This window comes from Cyclopterus lumpus, chromosome 3, assembly GCF_009769545.1.
Source record: "Cyclopterus lumpus isolate fCycLum1 chromosome 3, fCycLum1.pri, whole genome shotgun sequence".
In the NCBI taxonomy this organism is placed as follows: domain Eukaryota; kingdom Metazoa; phylum Chordata; class Actinopteri; order Perciformes; family Cyclopteridae; genus Cyclopterus; species Cyclopterus lumpus.
In genome coordinates, this window is record NC_046968.1 from 12241527 (window position 1) to 12268388 (window position 26862).

The 26862-nt window shown below is 39.9% G+C and overlaps 2 protein-coding genes across 2 annotated transcripts; one reads left to right on the plus strand and one right to left on the minus strand.

Moving 5' to 3' along the window:
* Positions 1 to 1760: 1760 nt before the first annotated feature.
* si:ch211-150g13.3 (transmembrane protein 178B) lies at positions 1761 to 7351 on the plus strand. The gene is made up of 4 exons (XM_034526704.1): positions 1761 to 2157; positions 5568 to 5681; positions 6746 to 6883; positions 7104 to 7351. The coding sequence occupies exons 1-4, from the start codon at positions 1761 to 1763 to the stop codon at positions 7349 to 7351; spliced, it is 897 nt and encodes a 298-aa protein (XP_034382595.1).
* A 4841-nt stretch (positions 7352 to 12192) lies between these two features.
* Positions 12193 to 20959, minus strand: gas2b (growth arrest-specific 2b). Its single transcript, XM_034526714.1, has 7 exons — positions 20737 to 20959; positions 19533 to 19642; positions 19274 to 19415; positions 18114 to 18177; positions 17030 to 17591; positions 16832 to 16939; positions 12193 to 12402 (listed from the first exon to the last, which is right to left on the minus strand). Exons 1-7 carry the CDS (start codon positions 20957 to 20959, stop codon positions 12193 to 12195), a joined length of 1419 nt encoding a protein of 472 aa, XP_034382605.1.
* Between the last annotated feature and the right edge of the window lie 5903 nt (positions 20960 to 26862).

Below are 26862 nucleotides of genomic sequence, written 5' to 3' on the forward strand. Positions count from 1 at the left end.
TAGAACTGTGTGAAGGTGCTGAGGCAGCCCAGTGTGTTGTGACCTCACAAAAATCTGTCCATGAGCATATTTGTACTGCAAAGATCCTATGCCTAAAATGTCATATGGGAGTGGAGGGAGGGGGGTATTGATTGTGTTCACACTTGTCCAATTTCAACACAGTCTGTTTGGCAAGCTTCTGTTGCCATAACGACTCCGCCACGGGTTGCCTTCCTTAGTCGTCAGCCTGTGAGCGGCCGATTGTCTGTGGGAGCCTTCCTCGGTCACAGCACCGAAGGACCACAAACAACCGCTACGTGTAGTGCAAACGCATTGATTCTCAGCTATGTTCCAATAACTTCATTAAGTTCTGAATTAGATTATCTGATCTCGTTGATGACCGATATATAACCCTCTGCTCAGTAGTTTTGTGGTTCTGCTCACAAAATCCTGACACTTTCCATCAGCCTTTTGATGTAATGCCTGTGCTCAGGTCAACATGTCATACACTAAAACTGAACATCTCCAACACAATCCAGACTGAGCTATACACATGTAAGAACAATCATATCTATGTGTTACACTGTAATGTGGTCAGGTTACAATAAACTCTAACAAATGTATTATTTCCAGTGGCTGAGTCTCTTAAGTGCAAGATCAGAAAAAGGAAAATAAAGGTTTATGTGTAGGAGTTGCGCTCAGTGTAGACATTTGATTACATTCTAATTTGTTTCAGTGACATGATTATATTTGAGTACAGTATACGGAAATAATTTCTGTTCAATGATTAAATACTTATTTATATATTGAATGAGCCTCTCTAGGATAACAATCTAACTTATCACAGACCCCCTTACTAGATCTTCTTTTGGTTGATTAAAGGCTTCTGAATGCTTGGCTCCACACTAATGACCTGCAACAGGATCTCAAATTGGATCAATAAATTTCTTCAGCCAACTTCAAAGATTTAATTGTAGACGTAACATGTGTGCAGCTGTTAAAGTTACAGAGGCCTTTACCCCCTCAGTTGTATTTATTGCTGGTTCGATGTCCTCCTAGATAGTCTTGTATGTTTATGTCTATTTTTGGACTAACCTTTATTAATAAAAGGTAGTTTGAATTACCAATTTGTCGCTGTGAGAACCACAGAGGTTACTTTCGTTCATTAGGTGTATATGCTGATACGTCTCTTAGAAGGGTAGAGTATGCGTTTGCATGATACTGTATTCATTTCATAGGGTAATTGACTGAGTCATACATCCATAATGAACACTATAGGTGAGTGACCAATTACATGCAACTAATCATTTAAAGAAACCACTGCTGCTGCTTATTTCTAGATTTAAAAAAAAGGATTCCACTGCACCTGTGTTTTGCATGTTTACCACAATCCCAAAAGGTGACCATTCAAGCATCACAAATGACCACTCCCCCATAGCAGAACAGCACTCATGTCCACCCCATCCCGCAACAACCTGGAGGAGAAAGAGCGCAACTACATCCCTGCCCCTGCCGCCTCCTCACAGCGTTGGTCGCCATCCATCCCCTCTCCTCTCCTCCCATACCATAACAGATGGTGGGAACAACATTGCATCTACCGGGTACCACAATAGACCGCAGCATCCAGTCCGGACGACGCTGGCCTTGCACCATTATGCTCGTGCAGGACTGTGTGAGGCTGTGAGTGCCGTCGTGATTCATTTCACGCGGTACCACCACCACCACCACGGCCACGGAGGAACCTTCCTGCGACTGTTTGGGCTCTCCATCGAGCGGGGAAGATGGCCGCTATGAAAATATTAACGGGCACGGGGCTCTTCTTGGCTTTCTGTGCGCTCGGGCTGCTCGCCATGGCGATTTGCACCGATTATTGGTACGAGACCGACGCAAGGAGACATCGAGAGAGGTGTAAAAACTATGCCAACAAGCGAAACGACCCGGGCTACATCTACAATTCAAACATCAACCTCCCCCTCCAGATGCCTCCAAAGAGCCTGGAGAGGAAAGGTAACGGCCCAGATGCTGGCGCTCTCATCCGGGGGAAGCGGCACTTCATGGCCGCTGCGTCTCCCATGGAGTCTCATTGCAGTCGGCAGTTTAACTCCACCATCTCCGGGCTTTGGAGGAAGTGTCACCGGGAGGGATTCGACCTGGAGACCGAGGACCTTATTTACAAAGGTAAACACGAGCCGTCTGGCTTTTCTTGTGTGCACCAGGCCGTGATGTTCAGCGATGAGCTCACACCTAGCCTGACACAAACAGGATGGCACAGAGGCCCACACTCTCCTCACACATCAACGTGTCTCTGCGCTATATATGTGCGTTTTAAATGTGTTATGAAACGAGATTAGGATGTGGTTGTTTTTTTTAGAAGCTTATGTCTCCTCTTTATTTGCGAATGTCGCTGTCCATGGTGCTGAGAGAACCCCCTTTTGCTGAGTGTCTCTCCCAGATAATGGCTGCACCTCTATTTTCTGAACCCGTTTTCCATATAAGAGACACAGCATCTCATAGAGATTAATGTCATAAAAATGTGTTTTCTTCCTGCAAACGAAGCTGAATCAGTTAAATGTGGTTTGAATTTTAGATCATAGCAGAGAAAACATAATGCACAGCCCTCCTCATTGAGCAACAATGAAAAGCCATCATTCAGGCCTCACTCATTTTGCAACACCTGATCCAGACCAAGATCTTAAAACTGAGCAGATATATTCTTTTATACTCTGTAAAAGAAGTTGTTGCAAAGTAGACATTACGAATTGCTTAGTGATTTCCCCCCTCTCTTTAAAGCCTAGTCTCTGGATATTTAACACAACATGTTTTTTTTCATAATTTATAGATGTCTGAGCCAGCACCATAATCTACCTCTAGATAATGATTACGGGCATTTTAGTTAGGTTTAACCATTTTAATCTTATTTAACATTAACACTTTTTATTTAATCAATAACACAATGATTGTGTATTAAAATAATCTACTGTGTACAGTTAATGTGTACAATCTATGCATATCCACACACAAAGTGAACATAATAATAACCCAGGTATGTTTTGGTTTAATTGACTGAATCGGTCAGTGGGCAGACATGGTCCAATACCTCTAAACCATATACTACATTTTGGAAGCTTGTTGTCGTACTGTTTTTGTTGGCAGTCTCAGAAAGGTGTTTATTTAGTTTTAAATGAATTGTACATGTGTGCATGGAATTATGACCACACGTTGTACTGTATGTGTTGATAAACTACTCAAAAATGACTGGTCACATGAATACAATGTCATAATTACTATTAGTGCTAGTAGCCCCAGACAGAAATACTACACATAACCTAATGCAAGTGAAAACACGATATTAAATCAGTTTATTTAATCTTGTCTGATTCTTAAAACCATATTTGTTTCTTTTCAAAAATCATGTCTAGGCCCAATATTGGCGTTAATATATTGAGCAATTTGAAGTCATATATTAATACATGCCAAATGACCAATAAAGTATACATTTACACATTATATAAGATGGTCCATATGTCCAAGCGACGCCATTTAAAATAAACATAAATGACCCTAACGGAACCCACCATTTGAAAGCATGACGACCAAGTTTTAACACAAAAGAGAGATTTGTGTGGCACTGTCATACTTTAAATTATGTCAGTGCACTTATGGCTGAACAAGTGAGGCAATTTACAAAACTGTTCAGAAATGATTCTCATGCACTTTGATATTGCCCAGCTATTGAGGTTTCTGATGTTTATCTAATCCTGATTACAGTCTTGATGATCACAGAGAGATTGCAGGAACATTTCTCTTCTGTTGTCTACTCATATAATAACTTTATTTATATAGCACCTTTAAAAACAGGATTTACAAAGTGCTCATCCAGTGATATGTTAAATAAATGCCACATGCTTCAGATATATACAGCAATCGTTCACTAGGTGTAGAGTGTCAGTGAGGGTTGATCTTTGTGTGGCATTCTATTAGGCCATTGCCACCCACACAGGTGTTTTCACCTGTTTTGGCAGATTAAAGGTGATGTAATGGGAATTGAATTAAGTCACCAAGCTCAATGTACCAATACAAATTATAAAAAGGTGCACTTTGTCCCGCCCCAATAGACAAAGCTAACGGGAGAGTCAGGGAGATGTCAATCAAGCGCAGTCTGCAGATTATCACACTGTCCTGAGAAGACGTACGATTAGGCAAAATAGCTCAGCACGGATCTACAACCGGTGTGCAAAGCGTTTCACATTTTGCCAGGTAGCCACCATTGTGTCTCTGTTTGTCATTGAAATACAGTTGACTTGTAAAAGATGGGTCTCAACTGAGGTACAATTTGTAACTTCTTAACATGGGATGTGGAGTATTGAAACCACATTCAAACCAAGTTGGTATGGGAAGCTGAAGTCTCAACAAAAGTGCCCATGTTTTATAGATGATGATATCAGTAAGTGTGTTCTGCATACCGTAGTTTCCATTTGAGCTTTAGACGTACAACAAAGTCAAAATAAAAAAATGCTGTAAGTAGGCAGCAGGTTGTACTTTATATACTTTTCTTTATATGTAGCTCATCAATTTGTCTCGAAAACATATAAACAAATATTTGGACTAAATGCTGCCCTGATAATATAAACCTTTTTCTTTAATAGTACTCTTGGGTGCCTCAACAAAGAATATTCAGACAAAACCCAACTATCAGAAGGAAAGTCTAAAAATCTGAGATGAATAAAGTGTGATAAAAGTTCTGGGAATGTTATATTGTATTATTAAGCCATATACCTTATTGACAGCAAATATTTGCACTTACCAAAGCAGGAAAAAGCACAGGTGGAATTAATACAAGTGATGACTGCTGCATTGCATTCAAGCGGGCCATATTGTGCATGCTCAGTACTGATGTGCCTTGCTAGGACACTTAATGGAATGGAGCCATCGTTAATGTGATTATTTACACCTGTGATTGTCCTGCTTTGACGAGCCAAACCATCTTCTGTGAAAAAGGTCTATTGAGCTCCCAATACAAAAAGCAAGATGTCTGCCGTAGTTCTGACTTGAGAGATATGCAAAGCACTTTAGAAATATCACAGTTCTTCTCAAATGTGAAAGGAAAGTGACGATTTGCTGGGAAATTGAAATATAAAGCTGTTGTGTCGCTTGACATATGGAGTAGGAGCTGGAATACAAATGTCTTTAAATTCTGAATGTATTGGAGTCTGAAGGCCTATTTTGAATGCACTTTACTGCACTGACTATCTAGCCATTATGAGGGGATTCACATTAAATGAGAACAATTAAGGTTCTTTATGCGGCCTTCGGTAGAATAATCCATATTGCACATTGTTTCCTAATCCTCCCTTAATAACAATGTAGGAGTGGTTGGGAACACGAGGTTAATAAGGCCAGCTCAGTAAATTAAAACTCAATGAGGGTGTAGAATAAATATGAAGCTTTTCCACCATGTGTTTATATTATTTCATAATCCCAAAGGCTCAGAATGAGATTTTTACTTAATTTTATTTTTTGTCACTTCGCTCTAAAATATTTGTGCTCCAGTTATTATTGTCTCCATCATTTTCTTCTTTTTTTGCCAGGAGTAATTCAAAGATGTACCGCAGTCAAGTATCACTACTCTTCGTCCATCCTACCACGAAATCTACCCGTCAACATCACAAAGACCATACGACAGGATGAGTGGCATGCACTTCGTAAGTATCAACGTGTTAGTCTGTCTTCATGGAGTTGGTTGGACTAGTTGGTTTAGTCACTGAATACAAATAATGATAATAATATCTTTCTACCTGTTATTTGCAATGTTTGTGTATGTTTATGCTTCATGGCTCTACTGTATTCAATTAATAGACTAATTCATTACTAAAATAAATAAATTCAAAAACAGATAAAGGTTGAGAAAATCCACGATTGACCCTCTTGATGTAGGTAATTTAAAAATGTTATCCTCTAGACAGGCTTCACCTTCAGGGGTTTTATTTGCCGTTTCTCAAGGCCCAATATTTTCATTGTACATCTTTCTCGAATTTCTAGGAATTTAATTTAAACAGTTTTTGTCTTGTTTTTATAATTTTAAAGACATTTATGACATATAGTCTTTATTAGCCAAACTAATAAAATAAATGAATGCTCCTGAGTATATCACTGACCTCATAAGCCCTTTTCTCCCACATCGAGACTCATGACCATGAGGTTATCAGGTCATCACTATTAGGAAGCCATTAGCTTTCAAGTGGCTTATCTGAGGACATTAGGTCTGACAGATCAATATGTTCTTGAATATCTCCCCTTAATACACTTTTATTCCTCACTTGAAATCCTTGTTCAAAGAGAGAGAGAGTGAAGGAGTTGTTTGACCTTGGATTGCATCAGTATTATTTTCAGTTTTAAACCCCTTTCATCAGTTTGTTTTCAGTATTATTGGGAAGCTGTTACGATATGTTCTGTTATAAACATGCTACTCCAAAGCATTATTTAAGATATCATTTTTATATAAAATAAAACTAGTGCCTGATAAGAATGAAACATGTTCAGATTGACAATGCAATTAAAGTAATGTTACATTCATTTTGAAATGACCTGGTTGGTCAAAAACATTTCAATGTGGTTTATCGATAGAGTAATAAAGGCTCCACCATCCACTCTCAAGTTGGAGAGCAACAGATTCACCACTACGCACAATTTGTAATTACAAGTTCACACAATAGCTTTTAGTTTCACTGTTGAGTTTCAGTGGAGGCGTTTTCACTTCTGCCTGCAGATCTAAGAAGAATGACGGCTGGCTTTGTGGGCATGGCCGTGTCCATCATTCTCTTTGGCTGGATCATTGGAGTGCTGGGATGCTGCCAGCAGCATGACCTCATGCAATATGTAGCTGGGCTACTCTTTCTCATGGGAGGTATTGTGAGAGCACATATGCCCACGTTTACACACAAACATGCAGCCAAAATCCAATTTCATTCAATTTCTGTATGTATTTGGTGACAGCTTGATAGCATTGTTGGTTTATCATGAGAGAATAGATCAATGTCCTGCACTGAGATGCACAGTACATGTAGGAATTCAATCACCAAGCTGGAACCCTTTTAAATCACCGCGTGTCTCCTTTGCTCACACAGGAACATGCTGCATCATCTCCTTGTGCACATGTGTGGCAGGAATCAACTTTGAGTTGTCCCGCTACCCCCGCTACATGTATGGCCTCCCCGAGGACATTAGCCATGGCTATGGCTGGTCCATGTTCTGTGCCTGGGGGGGCCTCGGTCTCACATTGTTGGCTGGCTTCCTCTGCACCTTGGCCCCCTCCCTGAGCACGCCCACTCGCACAACGAGCCACAAGCCGAGGCAGGAGAATGGAACCGTGTGACAGAGGCGTTGTGAAGCGACTGACCCACCGAACGCAAAAACCACACCCTTCCAACCTTGATGTTTAACTCTGAAACAGTTTTTGTCTGATCACCATCACACCACCCTCGACATCGCCATCTCCCCCTCAGTGTTCAGTGTGCCTGAGCTGTGACAGAAGGAGCAAAGTAATGACAAACTTCACACACCTAATCTCAAAAAGAAATCCCAGAGGCACCTCCAGGAACACCAAGACTAACACCTACAGTAACGTATGTCTGAGGCATGGCTCTCATAGCACAAATAAGACATTTTATTGGTTCAGATGTTTGACATGTTGACTTTATGGCGATCTAAAGGTGACTGTTTTCTCTGATGAGAATTTGTCTTAAAATGGTGCTCTCCTAAATACATAAAGCCACACACACTCTCCCGCAACACACACACACGCACACACACACACTCATACACACTCATACACCAGAACATGCTTTTCCACACATACTCTGGATGAATCATGGGAAAATTCCATCAAAAGAGAAGAAGAAAAAAAACACACAAACATCAGGCCAGAGCATCTTGTCAGCATTCCTCTTTCAGTCGAGTGATGTGAGCTGTGTTATTGTTCGTAATGAAAAAAAAAATGAAAAAAACTGCCGTTGACTGCCCATTGCTTATCTTTAGTGTAGCACACTAACTGATATCACACACAAGCCCTGAGGGTCACGTCTGCAGCCTCTGCAGAGCACAAGATGGATCTAGCAGCGTGGTCAGTACGATAAAATACACTTAAGTAAACCTGCATTGAAAAGAAAATCGTTTGATGCTTCTTTAAAGATTATATATGTACAAATGCATCTCCATGTAGATCCAGATCATTGTTTGTGTAAATTAGATTTTGAATAAGACTGTTTGCTTTCTGTTTGTTTAGAGGTGATGATGGCTAAGGAGAGGATTAGGAGTTACAGGGTGCTGCTTGGAGCATGAATCCATTATTGGATTCAGCAAGGTAAAGACATTTTGTGGATGCGACTCGGTTGTTTGCTGACGACAGCAAAACATGAAACCAAACTGTGGAGGGAGTATGAGATTGCTCCATTGTTTACCCTCAATATTGGACAGGCTTTTTGTGTAATACAAGAAAAGAAAATGCAACTTCAGTGATAAAAACAAAAGCACAAGCTGCGTTCCAAATCGTCATCTGCACTAAATACAGTAACATAGTAACATCACATATTGGTGGAGGGCCAAAGTGTCATCATGTCTTTACTAAATCGGAACTCAGTAACAACTGAGACAAGCAGAATATGGAAAATCATATATGTGATGAACATTATTCTTCTCACAATGCAATGCACACTGGAAATGGAGGAACTGTTTAAACACATTGAAGTAATGAATACATAAGAAATATTTGATTTGAACTTTAAGATTGATAGAGGCATTACAAATTCCCAGTTTGATTGATGTGTAGAACACTTCTCTTGAGCAGTAAAATATGTATTCATTGTGTACTAACGTACATGTTGTTTCAATTTATATTATGCGGTATGCATACTTTTCTGAATCAATAGTTGGATTAAAAATACCTCCACATCTGGTGATAAAAATAAGGACAAATAGTCTTTTAGAAAGGACTGCAGTGCTGCACAGCAGCCTATGTTAAAAGCTGTATTCCAAATGCAAACTGTATAGTAATGTTGTGTTTTAATTGAGGTGCACACATTGAAAATGACAAAATGAAGTATACCTATAATCAAAAGTATCCATACTAAAATGTCTTTAAGCGTTGTGGTAATGGACAACATTTAAAATAATCAAAATATAATAAAGTCATTTTTATTTAAATTTGGAAATGCCATTTCAAATTAACAGTTGAATTGTAGTGTATGCAATTCACACTTTAAATTGTGTGTCATTAGTACACATTCAGTTAAATGCGCCAGTTGTGTACTAACTTATACAATTATGAACTTACAAAAAAAGTATGCAGTGTGGCATGGAGCCACATGAGAGGTGTTGAAAAAGGTGTGTAGCAGGTAGGACTGCAGTTTATTCAGTGGAAAAGGTATCAACGATTCTCTCTGTGACACTTGTGGGTGATAATAACTCACAGAAGCCGGTTTTCTCTTACTGTATCCCCACCCCATAGTCATTAGAAATCATTTATTTTGAAATGTTCAATCTCACTTCATAAAACAAGAATATTACAGCCATGTGTGATGACATTTTTATAAACTGCTGGAGATGAGTCATGAGATAATCTATCAGCTATGTCAATTAACTTTCTTAGAAAAAAAGGTGTTATAATGTGTGTTGACGACACTGTGTGTGATGTTCAGTCCTTTCACCATCACCATTTACCTCCTCATGAGGCTACCACTTTTCAGAAGTCGAGGGAATTAACTGAGGCATGATTGAAAACTGTATCTTCAGTGTCTTGTTGAATCTTTGCACTTTGCTGGGTCTCATAAAAGTCTGTGAACTTGAATTCTGAGCAGGTGGAGTTACACATTATATGTTTGCAAAGTCACATACGGGAGCAAAGGATGACCAGAGCATGTAATAAGCACCCTGTTGTGTCTTTTACAAACAGTTTGGGTTTAAAACCATGTTGTGTAGGGTCAGTCGGTTTAGGCTCTTATTGTGAAAATATTTATGCCAGAAACATGAAAGACATACCATAAATATGAACATATTTATATCTGTGGTCATTACACTAACAACTGAGTCAGTAAATTCCCTGACGTCCTCACAGAATGCAATGCTGTTTGGTGTTTTGATTTTCTAAAGTTTTAAGTTCACACCCAAACTAATGTGCAGTAATATAAGTATTACTGTAAGCAGTAAACTGTAATGTATAAGTACATGGTGCAAGTATAATGTGTTGTTAGGACTGAAGCACAATTGCACACAAAGTTTCTTTGTGTATTATAGTTGTAAATCTGACTTTTACAGTACTGATGTGCCACTACTGCATATGTGCAGGACTTTATCAAAAAGTATTACAAGCAAACATTCTAAAGCACATATTTACGCCCCATATCTCAAACAGTACATTTAAAAAGTAACACCAACAAAATAACAATGTCTGTATCTTAAAACAAAGATGTTGTCTTTGATTGGATTGAGTTTCCACACAGAAGAACAGTAGCACACAGTAGCAAGATTGACAAAACTTTAAGATGATGTGCTTTTCAAATGGGGTCAACACAGTGTAACAATGTATTTGAAATTATTGTAAAATCCCTCTCAAGTAACAACTTCCTGTGTTTCATGAGGAGCTTAGAGATGTACTCTGTGCAACGAGAGATGCTCTGTGAAAACGCCGCTGTTTCGAGTGGCACTTGTTCAGTAGCACAGCTATCATTTTCTACAAGTCATTTATACTGGTTCAAACCACTGCAGATGTTATGTGGGGACTAAAGAGACATTACAGTCTTGCATGATCTCATTACAGTTAGTTTCTTTCAATATATAAAACTTGTGTCCATTTTTAATTGATTTATTTTACTGAAATAAAACATGTAATTACTAAAGTGTTGTGCCGTTCTGTGGTTGGATTCTACAGTTTTGCTTTCCATAGTTACACACTTGTCTTTCCCTTTAATGTTCCTTTTTATGTAGCACATTCACCTCGAAAAGATGTGCCTCCAAATCTTGCTGATGAGGCAGCAATGTGTTTTATACAATCTGTGGGCATGAGGTAGTTTATGGAACCGAAAGCACATTTCCAGTCCAACTCAGAAATGAATGTCCTGGGGAGGCAACAGGATCACAACAGCAGACAGCTTCCTCTTCCAGATAAGCACGGAGGCAAAGCGTGGCCTTTTGTGGCTGAGGACATGGTGCCATCTAGAGGGAGGACGCGATGTGATGTGTCTTTTCCTCTTCAAGGCTGAGATTATACACTATTTGCTCCAGGCAATGTGAAACTAAATGCGAAGTAAGAAATATACAATATTTTTTTACTCCATCCTGTGTTACAAAATATGAAATAAATTCTAAATCATGAGACATACTAAATGTTATAAGATGTGATTGAGGATGTGCAATATGTTCTTCCTTTGAAAAGAAGTTTATTGTTTTCTAAAGGAAACCAACCCGGGTCTAATTTCCATACATTCAAATGACTACGAGTACGATTCAAACGTCTGCTGAAAGAAAATACAAAAGCTCAAACGTACCATGATACATAACACATAGCTGTATGTTAAAAAACTAAACTACACTATAATTGAACTCATAATGACATTATTGCATACAGTTCTACACAAAACCACATGGAAATGATCACATACAGTACATAACAACTATTGCTGAAACTAACAATTATTCTCATAATTGATAAATATGCTGATTATTTTCTCTATTTTTATAATTAGTATGTAAAATGTACAGTTATAATGTCTCACAGCCCAAGTTGTTTGTTTTATTCAACATCACTCCAAAACCCAAATAATATTCAGTGGTTTTGTTTTTAATCATATGTGCCCCCCCAAAAAAGAGCAAGAAAACGAACATTATAGAAGCTGGAACCGGCGAATGTTTGGCATTTCTTCTTGAAACTATTAAAACTATTAGTTGATTATTAAAATCTCTGCCATTTAATTGTCGTCTAACTGACCGATTGATGCATGTATGTAGTAGAGTTATGTAGCTACGCTGCCAAGTTGTTAGTCATTTGGAAAACTACAAAATACAATCAGTGAAGAACCAGTCATCTACATCTTTGAATAGAAAAACTTGGGTTTGCTTTTCAACTAAAGGTACAAACTATATGTTAAATCCTTGACCTCGTACAGTTTGGTTGGATTAACTGAAATGTTCAGAGCCAGAAGCACAAGCGAGCAGTTTGAGAGTCTACTTCTTGCCCCGGTAATGCGCACCGACCACCAAATAGCTGTCGGGTGAGATGCTCAAACTGAGTGGCTTCGCTTTGTCTCTGCAGACTCTGACCTCAGATCTGCTGACCGGACCTCCTCCTCTGCAGGGGTCATGCTTCTGGAGGTAACTTATGAAGGTCTCCCAGCCGCCGCCTACACGCACCATCACATGACGCTCATTCAGCATCTGCAAAGGTGAAATGAGAGAGCACAGTCAATGAGGGAATGCTGGGAAAAAAGTCAGCATATATTTTCTCCCGGGATGTGTTTATGAATAGAATTCTCAATTATATGATAAACAGACCCCCCCTCCCCCCCTGTCTCTCTCCATAGCAGCAGACACACACCAATTTAATATTTACAAGCTTGTGTAGCTCTGGCTCTGAGAGGCAAATTATCTCTCGCTTCAGATAGCTTTGTCAAAATCTCATCAAACCAAATGAAACAACACCTCATGGCACCAGCTGAGCACACACGCGGGACTAATCCACATATGAGCATGCGTACACACACACACAGAACCGCAACACAAACCACCTCATAAACACTACTTCTTTTTAATAAAAACGACTACTGTGTAGCCGATCTATCTGTCAGTATAGTTGCAGGGAAGTCAGTTTGATCTGAATCAACACATTCTCCTTAAAGCTGGAAAACCAACTGCTGCCATGGCAACTCCAGCCACAATATCAAGAAAATGAAAGGAGAGATTGAGATGAGTTCAGCGCAGACCTTCAACTCCCCGCAGACGTTAACATTCCCAGGAGGCCTTGCAAGGCCATCCGTTGCCCTGTCAGCAACGGCCCATCCCCCTCTTGCCTTATCGCCAATAAAGCCTTCATTATGGAGCCATTAAGGGTGTGATAATACAAGCAGATCTACTCTTCTTATGGGGAGGTGTGTGTCACGTGTAAGGGAGCTCTAGAGGAAACCCCAGACATGGTGTGTCTCAGCTGTCATCCTGCAGATTAAAATGTTGAGGTTGACAGGGGTCAAGTCTGACATCACGAATAAACCACTTTCCTGTCAGAGTTAATGTCATTCTGACTGGGCTTAATTTGCAAAAATTCACTCATCAGCAAACGTTTTTTTCCAAGAAATAAGAACATTATTTTAATCCAGCATTAATTATCAGTTCCAAATAAATGTGTTGTATTAGTATTAAGCATATACTGCTGTTGTGTCCGTAATGTTTAAAATATGTTACTTATCCTTAAAACAGCTGAGCAAATGTTATCTTATGTTTGTTTTTTATTGCTCATATAATTATTTCTAATTATCCTATGTTTCAATTGTATGTTGGTTATTTGGATCTACATGTGCTCGTTGTGTTTGTTTTATTTCACTGTGAGTGTTTCTTGTTCTCAGTTCTCTGTTATCTGATTAAATATATGAACTGTCTTTTAAAATAGGATTTGTATAATTTTCTATATAAAGTAGATTGTATGTTATACATCAAAACTACGGTAAAGCAGGCCAACCAAACTACCGAACTGATCATGTAACAAAGAACAGCATCAGCCCCTTTCTGTACTGTAATATTCAACACAAGCCCTCTTTGTGAGGCAGACTCCTTTATTTCTGTCTCTACAACTCCCCCCTCCCCCCACCGGGTCTCCGTACAAAGTGTGCTACGTCTGCAGCCCATAAACTACCGTCTGGATTCCCCTGTGTCCTCCCTCCCTGGCAGCTCCATTGATTCCCTCTCTCCTCTTCTCCTGAAAGATGCATGAGTGTTCTCAGAGAGGAGGCATCTTTTAAACTTCCACCAGTAGGAGGCAGGTTTTAGCCACATCCACCGCTCTGTATGCTGTTTTTGACAGTGAAGAGACAAACTAAGCAGCATTATCAGATATGAGCTGATTCTGGCACATGTGAGTCTTATCGCTCATGTACATTTATATTTTTCCTGCTGTACTTGATCTCTATGAGACCACTTGATTAAATTGTGTGCTGTAGATATTGTCTGCATTTATATGTTTTAGGACAGCACATTGAAAGACCTGTAGACAAACCGTTGCAGTTTTTAAAAGTTACAATGATAAATTGTTAAAGATATCTGACCTTTTCTTTCCTGTAAAAGATAAGAATAGAGGGTGCTGTATTTTGTGCAGGTTGTAAAGACCTGTTACTAGTTTTTCATTATAAAATGTCACGAAATGTTGTACAGACGTTCATGTTCCCCTCATTATGAGAATGATTTATGATTTAGGTGAATGTTTATCTAATGACGAAATACTTGCAAATCTAATGAGATCAAGGTCAGGGTCAGGGTCACCTACATAACTGGAGGAGGATGAAGGGTTTATCTATAAATGCTAAGCTGAAGGCGAGAAAAACTATTTAATCGTTCTCATGTCTGTCCTGATTCTGCTTCCAGACTTAAAAAACGAGATATTTTCATTTCACTTTCAAGGTTTATGTCTAATGCAGATAGCTTGATAAACAAAGAATTGGTGCGCCATGATATTGTGAGATGTTTGAATGTCTTTTCTTCCATTGACGCAGTCAGACAGTGTGGCTGCTACAAAGCCGAAGGAGAGCCTAATTGGGCGCAGAGAAGAAAGAAAAGCTTTCCTCTTTTTAACACCAAAGAATGGTGGAGTACTTCAGGGCCAGCGTGATTGAATAGACTCCAGAGGGAATAGAAAAGGGGGGAAGAGGTGGGGTAGAAAGTTTACACGTGAGGAGGGGCGGTCATGCTCAGCCGCTCATTAACAAGCTGTCTGATTAAACCCCTCGCTAATGACTCTGTCTCATTAATCAATAGTATCTGCTCTTTGAAAAGATCTGTACACCCTGAATGGCACGCTCTTCTATAGAAGCCGCATCGGGTTTATCGCGCTTATATGGAAATTGAGGTTTATGACGTGTTTCCCTGAACACACGTAGGCGGCTGAAGGTAATGGATGGAGTCAAGGTCGATGGGCTGCAGCGCTCTATTCACACAGCTGAGGTGTGTTTGTGAAACGGGGAGACAGCCGGGCAAGAGTCCACAAACTAGTAATTAAAGCTTGAAGCTGACAGACAGACACAGAGTTATGGTGAGACATTGTATCTGCGAGGCTGTGTCGGGAAAGTGAGCACAAAAGGTTGAGATAAAAAGAAAGAAAAAGAAATCTAGATATTGATATATGAAATACACAAAACTCATTCTGCTGGACCTGACCATAAACTAATAAAATGAATAAACTTTCTTATATGTTTGATGTTGATGTCCTTTGATGTGCGCCCGTGTTATTGACAGGTCGGCTCTGGAGAAACAGGTGTTCTGTGACTTGAAGGGAGGCATTATTTTCTAAATGGCCTGTAAAAATGTCAGAAATGTAGCTGTAACTCTGTTGAACGCAAACTAACGCTGACAGTATTGATTACCAGTTCAGGGAGTGTGAGGTCAATATAGTTAACACCCCATTAAATACATTTAAACTAGTGACCAATTAGCCCTCAGAGCTGGGATACACCTCCTTGTAACTGTATTTTCTGAAGAGGACTTATATATTGTGATAGACTATTTTTAAATGAACAGCATGTACTTTTTTAATGGACTCATAGATGCCTTACTTAGACAGTGTACATTAAATATACACTGAAGCTGTTATATTTTCTCTTTGTATGGCTCGTATATTCAAAACCTCCCACACCTCGGTGGACTTGGACTCCCGAGTGGGCTGCCATTTGCGCCGCACACCACGGTCATATCTCCGCCAAATCATCCTGAAAGAGACATGTTTGTTTTTCCTTCAGGTTTGAACTCTTTGCCGAAGGTCTATGTACTAAATAAAATCATTGTCAGCCCAGTCTTATCCTGACCATTGGTTGCCAAGCAACCCTTCCTCCCCGAAGGCCATTCCTCGAGCCTTTGTACAGACGCACACGGGTGGTGCACGACTCGCGAGGCTGAGAAGCACCGACGTCTCCATCCAAAGTGATCGCAAATGAGTCGCTCTGACACACTACACTTGTTGCTGACTCAGCTGTTGATTAATAACTCGAAGGCATTAGCACCTCACATCTCATTATGCATTGTACATCGCATTAGATTTCACATTCATATGTAATCAAATGTAACATAACTGTAGCTTTAATACATTAATATAACCATATAAAACAACATATCAGTAGGGTTAATAAGTAACAAACCTTGTCTTCTAAAATATATATTTTATATGCTACTGATTTGTTTTGACTGTTGTGTTTTAATGGGAAACATAATTGCAGAATTGATTATGTTCAGTAGCAATATTTTCTTAGGTGGAGTGCTGCGTATGGTTAGATTCAGGAAACAGAAGAATTTTGGTTATGGTGAGGAAATAATTTTTTGTTTGGGATAAATAATAATAAAGTGACCTTGTCCTGTCTTGTGCTTCATATCTCGAGTTTTTAAACATTCACCCCATACCATCATATTTCCCTAACTTCAACCTGCTAAACATAACTGGTATAATATAATATATATAATCACGCTTCAGTTGCTATAAATGAAACAAATACATATGATTCATACTGCAGATTGGTTCAGTAACAACAGTTCCTCATTATGTTGATACAAATGTAATCAGGCATGCTGTGTCTCTGAAAACACAAAAACCCACGGTTAGTGTGAACAGACTTACCCGTATGTACAGAAGTTTCTCCCCAACTCGGTAGCAGCCTTTAGGTTGCTTCTCAACAAGGAACCTGGTTGGACAGCTGCAGGGGGGATTTTCAATAATGTTTCTCACCTGGAACAGGTTAGGCAGAGAGAAATCATATTAACCGGTTACATCCATAAGCTCAAATAACATGACGTTTAATTTAAATAAAATACGTACAATGTCATCCAAAATGTTAGTGGTGCCTGTGCTCCTCCGGCTTGTGGATCTGCCGGAGGAACGAGCTGCTGCAGGTGGGGAGGTGATGGGAGGTGTAGCGGTGGGAGTGTGGTTGTTTATTGTGGTAGAGGAGACTTTGGAAGTGGATACCAGTGTTTGGCCTGGCGAGGGTGCTGAAGCTGATGTGTTAGTGGTGCAGGATGAAGAGAACAAAGGTGTTTGTGTTGAGGCTGTGGTGGTGCAAGGGTTAGAGGCTGAGAGGGAGGACTGAGGGGGGGATGTAGGACATGTAGGTACTGGGCTTGTTGTGGCTGATGGAAGATCAGAGGCGAGGGAGGCAGCGATGGGTTCAGACAGACAGGTTGTGCTTGGAGTGAGAGGCGCAGGTGGGGGAGAAGGAGGAGGAGAGGGGGCTAGGGGTAGGGATGATTGTGATGGGGAATACAATGATATGGGAGGAAAAAAGGAGAGGGGCCGAGGGGATGATGGAGATAAGCACCCCGCCTCCTCCCTCTCGATCTCTCTCTCCAACTTCACAAGCCCCGGAGGCTCCACTCCGTACCTAAGAGAGAGGTTTCACAAATATATGAGCAATCAACAGGATAAATCAACACAAAATCACAAAGTAGAGGCCTCTTGAACAACAGGTGATACTTCTGAAGTCATGCGGAGAGACTGAGGACAGAGTAGCTCAACACATTTGAAGAAAAAAAAACAGACCTGCTATTTTATTTTTAAATATATTTAAATAGAGTAATCTGTAATTGAGCACAGCGAGTTGCAATCAAAAGTATGGTAAAATATTTCAAATAGGTAATAACATTTTTTTAAGTAATAGATATAGATACCTAAAAGTAATGTATATCATTAAAAGTAATGGAAATGTAATGGATGGCCAGTTGAAATAGAGAGGCTAAAGGGAGGATAAAAATGTCCAGCAATGTTTAAGCGTTCAAAAGCATTTTGTATTTCTCAGCAGATGAAGGACACTTCAATGATCACGATCATTGAAAAAAAAGTTGATAAAGTTCAGTTCAGTTTCCGATTCAGTTGTGATTTACTATTCAGGAGTTAGAGTAGTTACCTGGCTGCAATCCTTCCTAGCTCCATCAGGCACAGGCACACCTCTCGAGGTTGTTTGTGGAGGACTTCACAGTAGAAGTACAAACAAAGAGGGCGGAGGGGTAGAAACACAAAATAGTCACTCATCTGAAAGGAAAGATGTTTCCGGTGATAAACGTTTGTCTGTGTCAAAAGATAACAGCAGCCGCAATCTGAACATAGAGGACACATTTCAGGCGGTGCTCTGTCTCTATTGTGCGTCTCAATCTTTAAAGCCGAGCAGGAATTTCTGTGGATGCGCAGCTGAGGGCATGAGGGCATGAAAGCTTCATAAACAAGTCAGCCTCTCCTGCCTCCAATCGGCTATTCATAAATCAAAAAGGGGCTCTATGAAGCAGACAAAAGCCACACTAGTTCACTTGTTAAAATTATTTGGTTGAGCATGCACTAAAATATATACAGCTACAACATGTGGGGCACACTCTCTAAAAGTCCACAACATTCATGAGTAAACAAAACACAACAAGAAGCAAAATAGTTACATAGTGATGTCACTATCACTGCATTGGTATTTAATTTCCCTTCACCTGTATTTGATATCCACCATTACCATCATCATGGCTGCAGCAAGAAAAGGAGACGAGAGAAAAGAAAAGAAAGTAATCATCTGTGTCCTCACAGTCAAAGTGCAGTAAGTTTACTCTCCCTGTCACTCAATTAGTTAAGTGAAGTAGGTTAGTCTGCCTGCAGGGAGCAGGACTTATTGTTGGAGGAGATTAACCTTCACATTATCATTCTCACGCATGTGCCGCCCTGCGTAGACATGCCCAAGTAAGACGTACATAGAGAGGAGTACGTTTGATAATAAAGAACCACGTTATAATGGAATATCTTTTGACAAAATAAGACAAATTGTGCTGAGTCTATCACATTTATTCAGACGGAGGCGGAAAAAATGAAGAAGACTAGATTTGTCAATAAACACAAAAGCACTGGAAAGAGGGAGTAGGAACACTGCGTTCTCGCTCATCAAATAGATTGACTAAAATGCAAACATGCCAAGGAACATCCTTTGTGACTTGTATTATTTTAAGCCCAGTGAGGTAAAACTCAAAAGTCAAATGATTTTAGTCTAATTAATATCATACTGAGTGCTGCATGACATTATTCACATAATCTCACCCAAATCCTCTGACTCAAAAAGGTAAGCTTCATCAACGCCAATCTTTCGACACCAGTACAGGAAGTTAGCGGTGTTGTCTCGGGCGAAGAATGATCCGGAAGACGCATCAGCACGCCAGTGTATCACCCTCCTTAGTAAGAGCTGCACACACACACAGAGGAAATAGAAAGGTGTTTACTGCAGTCACACGAAAATGGATTAATATATTTTTGGTGGGCAATGGTGTGTGTTGTGTGTTGAGTTGTGTTGTTGCAGTACCTTGCCGTTGTTGGGGTGCATCATCTTGTCCTGGAGCAGCTGTGCGAGCTGACAGAGGACAACACCGTTGTCCAAGCTTTCCATGAGACTGTCTGCTGTGAGGTGCCCACCTGAAGATACACACACACACACACACACACACACACACACACACACACACACACACACACACACACACACTGAGTCATGTGCATTAACAGTAACAACTCAAAGCTCATCATTTTTCACAGAAAAATACACTGATCGTTTCAAAGAAGTACTTTAAACAACATTTAATCACAATATATATTCAAATGCGTAAAAACAATTAAAATATAAATTGAAGAAAATGTATGTAGCACAAATTCAGCTCAAATTTATTTAAACCTTTATTTAACCAGGTGAATCCCATTTAGATTAAAAATCTCTTTTTCAAGGGTGACCTGGTCAAGAGAAGCAACAACATAAGAAACACATAGTTATGAACAAAAAACACAGAACAAGACAAGTTAAAAGAAACTAAAAATTAGTCAAAGGTAAAGAACAGACAATTTAAACAAAATGTTAATAACATTTCCTGCAGCAAGAGACACATCTGTCCACAACAGTTTTCAGTAAGCTGGGTCTTCCAAAGGTGAGGACAGAACCGGAAAATGCAAACAATAAGTGAAGAACAAATGAGGTTAATAACATGAGGCTCATAAGGATAGCACTTTGGTTGATGAGATGGCAAACCTTCTGTAGAAATGTGTTTCTCTCCTACAATTACACACAATATAATCTACTATTGCAGTTCTCACATATCCGTTACAATATTATCCTGTTGCACAGAAAACCTTGTTATCAAGAGGAAGACAACGTTGTAAACTGTTTGAATTGTTCTCTGATGTAGAGATTTACAAAATACCAAATTTAGCCACAGGAATGTTTTTGATACTTCAGTAAGAAACTTGTGTCACCTTCCAGACACCTTCCAACAGGTTGTGGCATGTGCGGACCCTTTATGTTTTCCCCCACATTGCAGTGAAGTGGTAAGAAACATCCTTTACCCTGGAGTCACAGCCACAGTTTCCCTCATGGAGAGGTATTTCAAGGATTTGGGATTATACAGTAAGTAGGTTAATGTACAATTCTTCAATTGGGAATCTTTCCACTGCAGCTAATGTCCAGATAGTGTAGTTAAGATGAGTTTGGTATGACGATCAATGGAGGAAGAATGCCTCACCCATGATGGTGTTGAGCCAGAAGGCCAGGTCTTCTTTCATGGGCAGCAGGCTGGCGTCGTGGCGATAAGGCAGCCACTGGTTGAACTCCTGAGGACTGGCCAGGCCGGGCCCAGAGGGTCGGACCTTTTGGCCAAAAAGACAGTTCATCCCCAACCCGGTCAGGGGCCTCGGGCTCAGAGGACCGTCAAGGCTGGTGTTCATCGCTTCCACTTCACTCTCCATCGCTCTTTGATGGACCCTGGTGGATCAGAGAACAGGCGTTTTTCATGCTCGTTGGCTTTGGATTTTTACATCTTGCCTAAAGTTAGTATGGCCTTATTTAAAGTTTAATTTGTCTACATTTTAGTCACAATTCTGAGGGTTTAGTTTTAGATTTAGCTCCAATTCAAGAAGTGAACTAGACTGAGCTGTATTCTGCCACCAGATCATTTCACTGAGTTTCTTGAGTCTCGTTAGTGAACTTACCAAGACGAGGGTTAAACTACTGCCATGACTGGGACATTATGCCAGTTTGACTACACCTTACAAATTCAAGGCACATTCAAAATGACAACTTGCAATAGTGTCAGCAAGTCGGAGCAAGTGAATCAAATCCTATCCTATTGCAATTAAGTTTTCCTTTACATTTTGTAAATATTCTAATACTGTGAACATGTAACCTGAACCAATGAGCCACCTTTGTAAGTCCATCTCAAAAGTTAATATAGCGCTGTAATCATTTTCTTGTCTGTAGAGAGATTCCTTCCTCAAAGGTAGAAATGCACAGTCCTTTTTTTCATGCAAAAATATAAGGCTTCAGCAGTCTGAGCTCAGACCATATTAAGTGGGTATTTTCCAATTTAGTGCAGATTCCCTCTTTCGGACATGTTTTCTTGCTGAGTTGAGACTGAAGAAAAGCAAACCAAAAGGGAGTTTTGACTGCTGTGCTCTGAGAAAGCAAACATAATTCAAACGTAATGGTTTTTGAGTGATGATGGTTGGTTATTTTCAGTGAAAACCACATAACTGTCTCACACATGTACATGAGCAACGGAACATGTTGAAACAAATGTTAAACACTGTGCTCAATGCACATACCTTGCACTCACATCCACACAATACACACAGTCATTAATCAAAGGGATTAAACTGACTGACTGCAAGTTTAATAAGATGTACAGCTACAGCCCTCAGCCAGTCTCCTGGTGCCGCGATATGGCTCATTTATCCTGTTCCCAGAGCAGCCTCCGTCATAAAGCTCAGCCCCATGCAGAGACATGCTGTGACTGCCAGTAATACTCACTGCTAATCAGCTGGAATAAAGACAACACCACATGCTGTGGGTCACTGGGGTTGCTGAGTAATATACAGTAGAGAAAGAGGCTCGCTTTGTGCCAGATGACTGAGTTTAAAGGTTCCTTATAAAGTAACATTATTAAGACTGAAAACAGACCTGTGATACAACAATGCAAGGAGCTGCGATGGTGAGGATGTGTTGTTTAAGGGCACTGGTGAGACATGAAATACGACCTAGGAAGTCCAGTTTGAGTAACAGATCTGTTTGATTTTAAGGCCTCTCAGATGGCAAAACACAGAGGATGCACAGAAGTTTATAACACCGTAAGTCTTTATGGTAAGTTGCCATGGCAGCAACTACTTTATCTTTCATTGTGATGATTAGTTAAGCACAGATGTGCATGTAACTGAATGCTAACATAAGTAGCAATGCTAACATGCAGATGTTTGTTCTTCTCCACACAGTGTGTGTGTGTGTGTGTGTGAGTGTGTGTGTGTGTAAGAAGGATAACATGAACTAATTAGTGTCAGCCCAATGTACAACTCAGGCTGATGAGAGTGTAATCAGTTGTGCAGCTCATTAATAAGCAACGTTTTGGACAAATTAACAGCATTAAATGGAACGTGAATAAATCACCAGAGGGATTACAATTCATCTTGAAGGGAACAAGTATTTTTGTAACAAAATGTCATTGAAAACCCAATATGTAATATATATAACATAATCAATTTTTTGAGACTCAACGTTTCATGGCAATCCATCCAGAAGTTGTTAAGATATTCCAGTCAAGACCAAAGAGGTGAATCGACCGACTGAGGGACAGAGCCGCTAGCATGTCTAATAAAGATCTTGTCTCTAACAAAGACGTTATCTTTGTAGAATATGAGCACCCCTGGAGGGCAGATGTTTGGGGCACAGACAGGCAGCATCACAGCTGGCTTCCATCGCCCATTCATCTGAGTACCACCTGTGTTTTGCTCTGCGTCTGTCGCTCACTGTTGCAGATCGTCATTACAAGTTCAACTCTGTCGTAATGTTAGTAGGGCAAAGACGTACATGCAGTAATGTATGTCAAGTGAATTATGGGCTCAGCTTGTGGGAGATAAATGAGAATATGTTGTGGACACAGAGTTCTGACTGGATGTAGTGAAAAGGGTCTATTGTAAACACATCATGCAGACGTGGGACAGAGACCAGGCGTAATGTAGAGGCCTTCCAAGTTTGAGGCTGGTTTACAGGTTGACCAGCAGGGCATGAGAGCGTCTGTCTCTAACAAAACATCCACGTGCAATATTCACACCTCTGCTACAGAATGGCTCTGTAGGGAAGGGAAGGCAAAGGTCAGCCACTGGCCGAGCTCTCAGACACTAGCAGCCTTTATCCTCCTGCAGAGCCGAGGGTTTGTAAACACGGCACACATACACACATGGTGCAAACACACACAGGCCCATGCATGTATACGTTTTTCTATTCTACCTCACTTACTTTGCACAACCTTTAAGTAAGATTTGCTTCCGTGGTATTTCAAAGCCAGTAATTGTGTTTCCGTAATCAAACAAAACATCTCTGCAGTCAAACCAGCAGTTAGGGGGAAAGCGCTAAAATTACACGGCAGCCTACACGAAAAATGTGTGGAAAAATGATGGATCTGATCTAAAGCGCCGGCTAAAATACCTGAACGTGTACTGGTCGTATATGTAAGATGACACAGTGATTGATGATCCAGTCGCATGTGGCCTTCAGCAAACACCGCAGTCTCCAGAGAATGAAACGAAAGCTCATCTTGTTGTCTGGTAAACAACTAACTTCACAACTAGTTCACACAATTCAGTTTCCTTACATAACAGGTGCAGCTGTCATGTTTACGCTGGTAAAGCAACACATCTGTAACTGGAAGATTCATCTCTTCAGGCAGGAACATACTGTCGCTGTTTCCACAAACACATTTCAGTGAAGATGCTATCACTGCATCACCTGCAGGCTTGTGCATTCTGCTTTTGTCTTCAAAGTCTGTTCAGTAGCTACTCTCCGTGGCAATAGTTTGAGGGAAAACAAACTATTCATAGACCATTATTAATAACTTTCTCCATCAGCTTTGACTCAATGATCTGGTTTCTCTGGTGTACGTTTGCAGGATTGTAACAGCTTAAAAGCGGTAATGTAAAACTAGTGGATGAATAAAAGGTATTGAATAGATACAGCCGCAGAGTTGAGGTATACGTTCCAGCTATAGTGGTGCTCTACCCCAGTGGCTTTCCTTCAGCTGCTTCCAGACTAAATAAACCTCATATCAACACAGGATGGAAAGGTCTGTAGCCTGCTGCACCCGGAGCAGTGGAGACTTGTACTCCAGCTCAAGTAAAACTCAATAAAATACAATTCTGGCACCAAAAACGTATTTCTGATTGACTGTTTTAGTGTGTGGAACATTAAATAAACAATGATCTCCTCTGAACAGTCGGTTCATTGAGGGAGTTCTGACTCAATGTTTTTTTTTTTGCTACCGAGACCGTGTTCAGACATCATGAGCATGTTGGAGGAGTCATTTCTGTGTTGATGGACTGAGCGCTGAAGTGATAGCTCATTTTCAAAACTCTCATTCAAACATAATTTTTTTATTCTTGAAAATGTGAACTTCAAAAAAACTAAATAAAAATAAAACATTCAGTGCACTTTAACGTGTATAGTTGTGACAATAAATTACACAAAATCAACAATAAATAACTTTTTGTGACCAGTTTTTGTATAATTTTGAACTGAGTATAATTTAATCTGAAACGCATGTGTTATGCACAAATAAATATATTTGACACTATAGGCATAAACAAAAGCGTTAAATCAGAGCTACTGGCCTATACTTTCAAACACTATCATTATATCAAAAAACGTTTCAAACGTTGAACTATTCAGTATTAGTGAGGGAGATACAGCTTTTACCATCATCATCTGTAATTACCTTCAACATGTGCAACAATCATAACTTTACTTTCTCTACTGTAATAAATACACAGTATGCCCAAAATATACTTACTACTCGCTAAAAGTAACAGCCGGATTCTTCAGGTTTCCTTTTTCGTAATTTTCCCCGCAGTCCCTCGTCCGCCGCAGTTTTCCTCTCACACACACGTGCACGCATCACTTTCAGCCAGATGTTCACCTCCCTCAGGTTCGACACATGGAAGCAGCGCCGCCGTAACAAGGTGGAGGCTGACGTCACTTCTCACGCTGCTGCTGCGCGTCTGCAAGTGCGTGGTGTCCACTTACAATCACGTCGTTTGTTTGCTTTGAACGTGTTTGTAGAAAACTTTATCCCAAGTATTATAAGCAACCTATGAGTGGGATACAAGTCAAACTAATTATAAAAAACACATTACGTTTATTCGTATGTTATGTTGTTGCTGATGTCTGATGACAGCTAACAGGAAGTGGACTTGATTTCCGATGCATTGCAGTTCCAATTAAGCAGTGAACGTGATGAGAATTAGTCAACACAGAAGTTGAGAGGGGAAATGTCTCTTAATCTGCAAAGTAACTAGTTATCTGTCAAGTAAATATAGTTCAGTAAAAAGTGCAATAAATACTAAAAATAAACGTGCAATAACAATACAATTTTAAATGAAATGGAGAATATGTGAAAATGTCAAAATGATATTGGGAACTAGCAATTACTTTTCCTCAGCGTGAACAGAGATATTATTAACAACAATAATTATATACTATATTGAATATAACCGTATTAATCGCAAATAGTGTGACACTGTTTATAGTAAGCTATACTAAAAAGGTCATTGGTCATTTATTATTTGTATTATTATGAAAATATTATGAAATGATTCACAAATCAGGTGACAGAGTTAGAATAACAAACATTCAGTCGTCTTCCGTTAGCTGTCGTCCGTTAATCTGGACAGGAATAAAAATGTAAGAGTGGTCGTTCCCCTCAATAATCTCAATCATGTCGCTGTCTTTGACACGTTGGAGGCAGATACATAGGAAAACTGTGCAACTTAACTTGGTATTAACAGTATTGGGACATCCACAATATATTCTGGGATAGAAGGACATGGGTACACAAAGTATATAAACCTCCATTAGACGACTGAACTGGTCCTGTTTACTTGTTGTGTCTGCATTTGGGTCCAACAAGTTTTTCTTGAAAAAAAGATTATGTTTTTTATGCTTTTATGTTGGTGGTTTTGGAGTTGACCAACAAATCCACCAAGAGAAGAGATGATGGTTTCCACAACTCTGTTATACTACAGACATGTGAGAAAGGGAAAAAACATGAAGTAGACTCTTTGAGTTTTGAACTGCTTGAGACAATTTGCTGTTTACGAAACGTTGGTGGACAGAACTACTAGATCACTACTACCCTGAGCAACAGAGAGCCTGACAAAGGAGCTCCTGCTGAAGGGTCTGGGCTGTGAGTTGGACAATAACTGTGCAGCTAAGACAACTTTTAGACTTAATTTAGCATTTTTATTATCAATGTATCCCCATAAATCATTTAAAAGTGCTCTCAGTTTAGGAACCAGTGAAACTTTTAACAGAATGTTGTCAGACCTGTTGGGAAAAAACAGATTTGGTGGAAAGTGACACTTAGTCAACCATTTTTATGTTTTGGTTTGTTTTGACTGTTGAAATGTGACTTATTGTACAAACATCTGTTCCTTTTACTTTATCATATTAAATAAATGATTTCTTTAACATTGAAATGCACTTTCACGTTGTTGCGGTTGTTTTTCAGGGGACAAGAGAGCGATGTGTTAGGTAAGTGTGTGGGACTGCATGTGTGCATGCTGCCTCCAGCATCTCCTCCACGCGCTGTGATATGCACCTCATAAACTGG

Excerpts from the sequence above, each read along its gene's own strand:
- gas2b (XM_034526714.1), bottom strand. The coding sequence starts at position 20,959 with ATGGAGAGTGAAGTGGAAGCGATGAACACCAGCCTTGACGGTCCTCTG. Across the intron at positions 17,592-18,113 it reads CTAGGAAGGATTGCAGCCAG|GTACGGAGTGGAGCCTCCGG; the intron begins GTAACTACTCTA and ends CCTCTCTCTTAG. Across the intron at positions 12,403-16,831 it reads AGAAACTTCTGTACATACGG|ATGCTGAATGAGCGTCATGT; the intron begins GTAAGTCTGTTC and ends TCACCTTTGCAG.
- si:ch211-150g13.3 (XM_034526704.1), top strand. The coding sequence starts at position 1,761 with ATGGCCGCTATGAAAATATTAACGGGCACGGGGCTCTTCTTGGCTTTC. Across the intron at positions 5,682-6,745 it reads GGATGAGTGGCATGCACTTC|ATCTAAGAAGAATGACGGCT; the intron begins GTAAGTATCAAC and ends TTCTGCCTGCAG. Across the intron at positions 6,884-7,103 it reads GCTACTCTTTCTCATGGGAG|GAACATGCTGCATCATCTCC; the intron begins GTATTGTGAGAG and ends TTGCTCACACAG.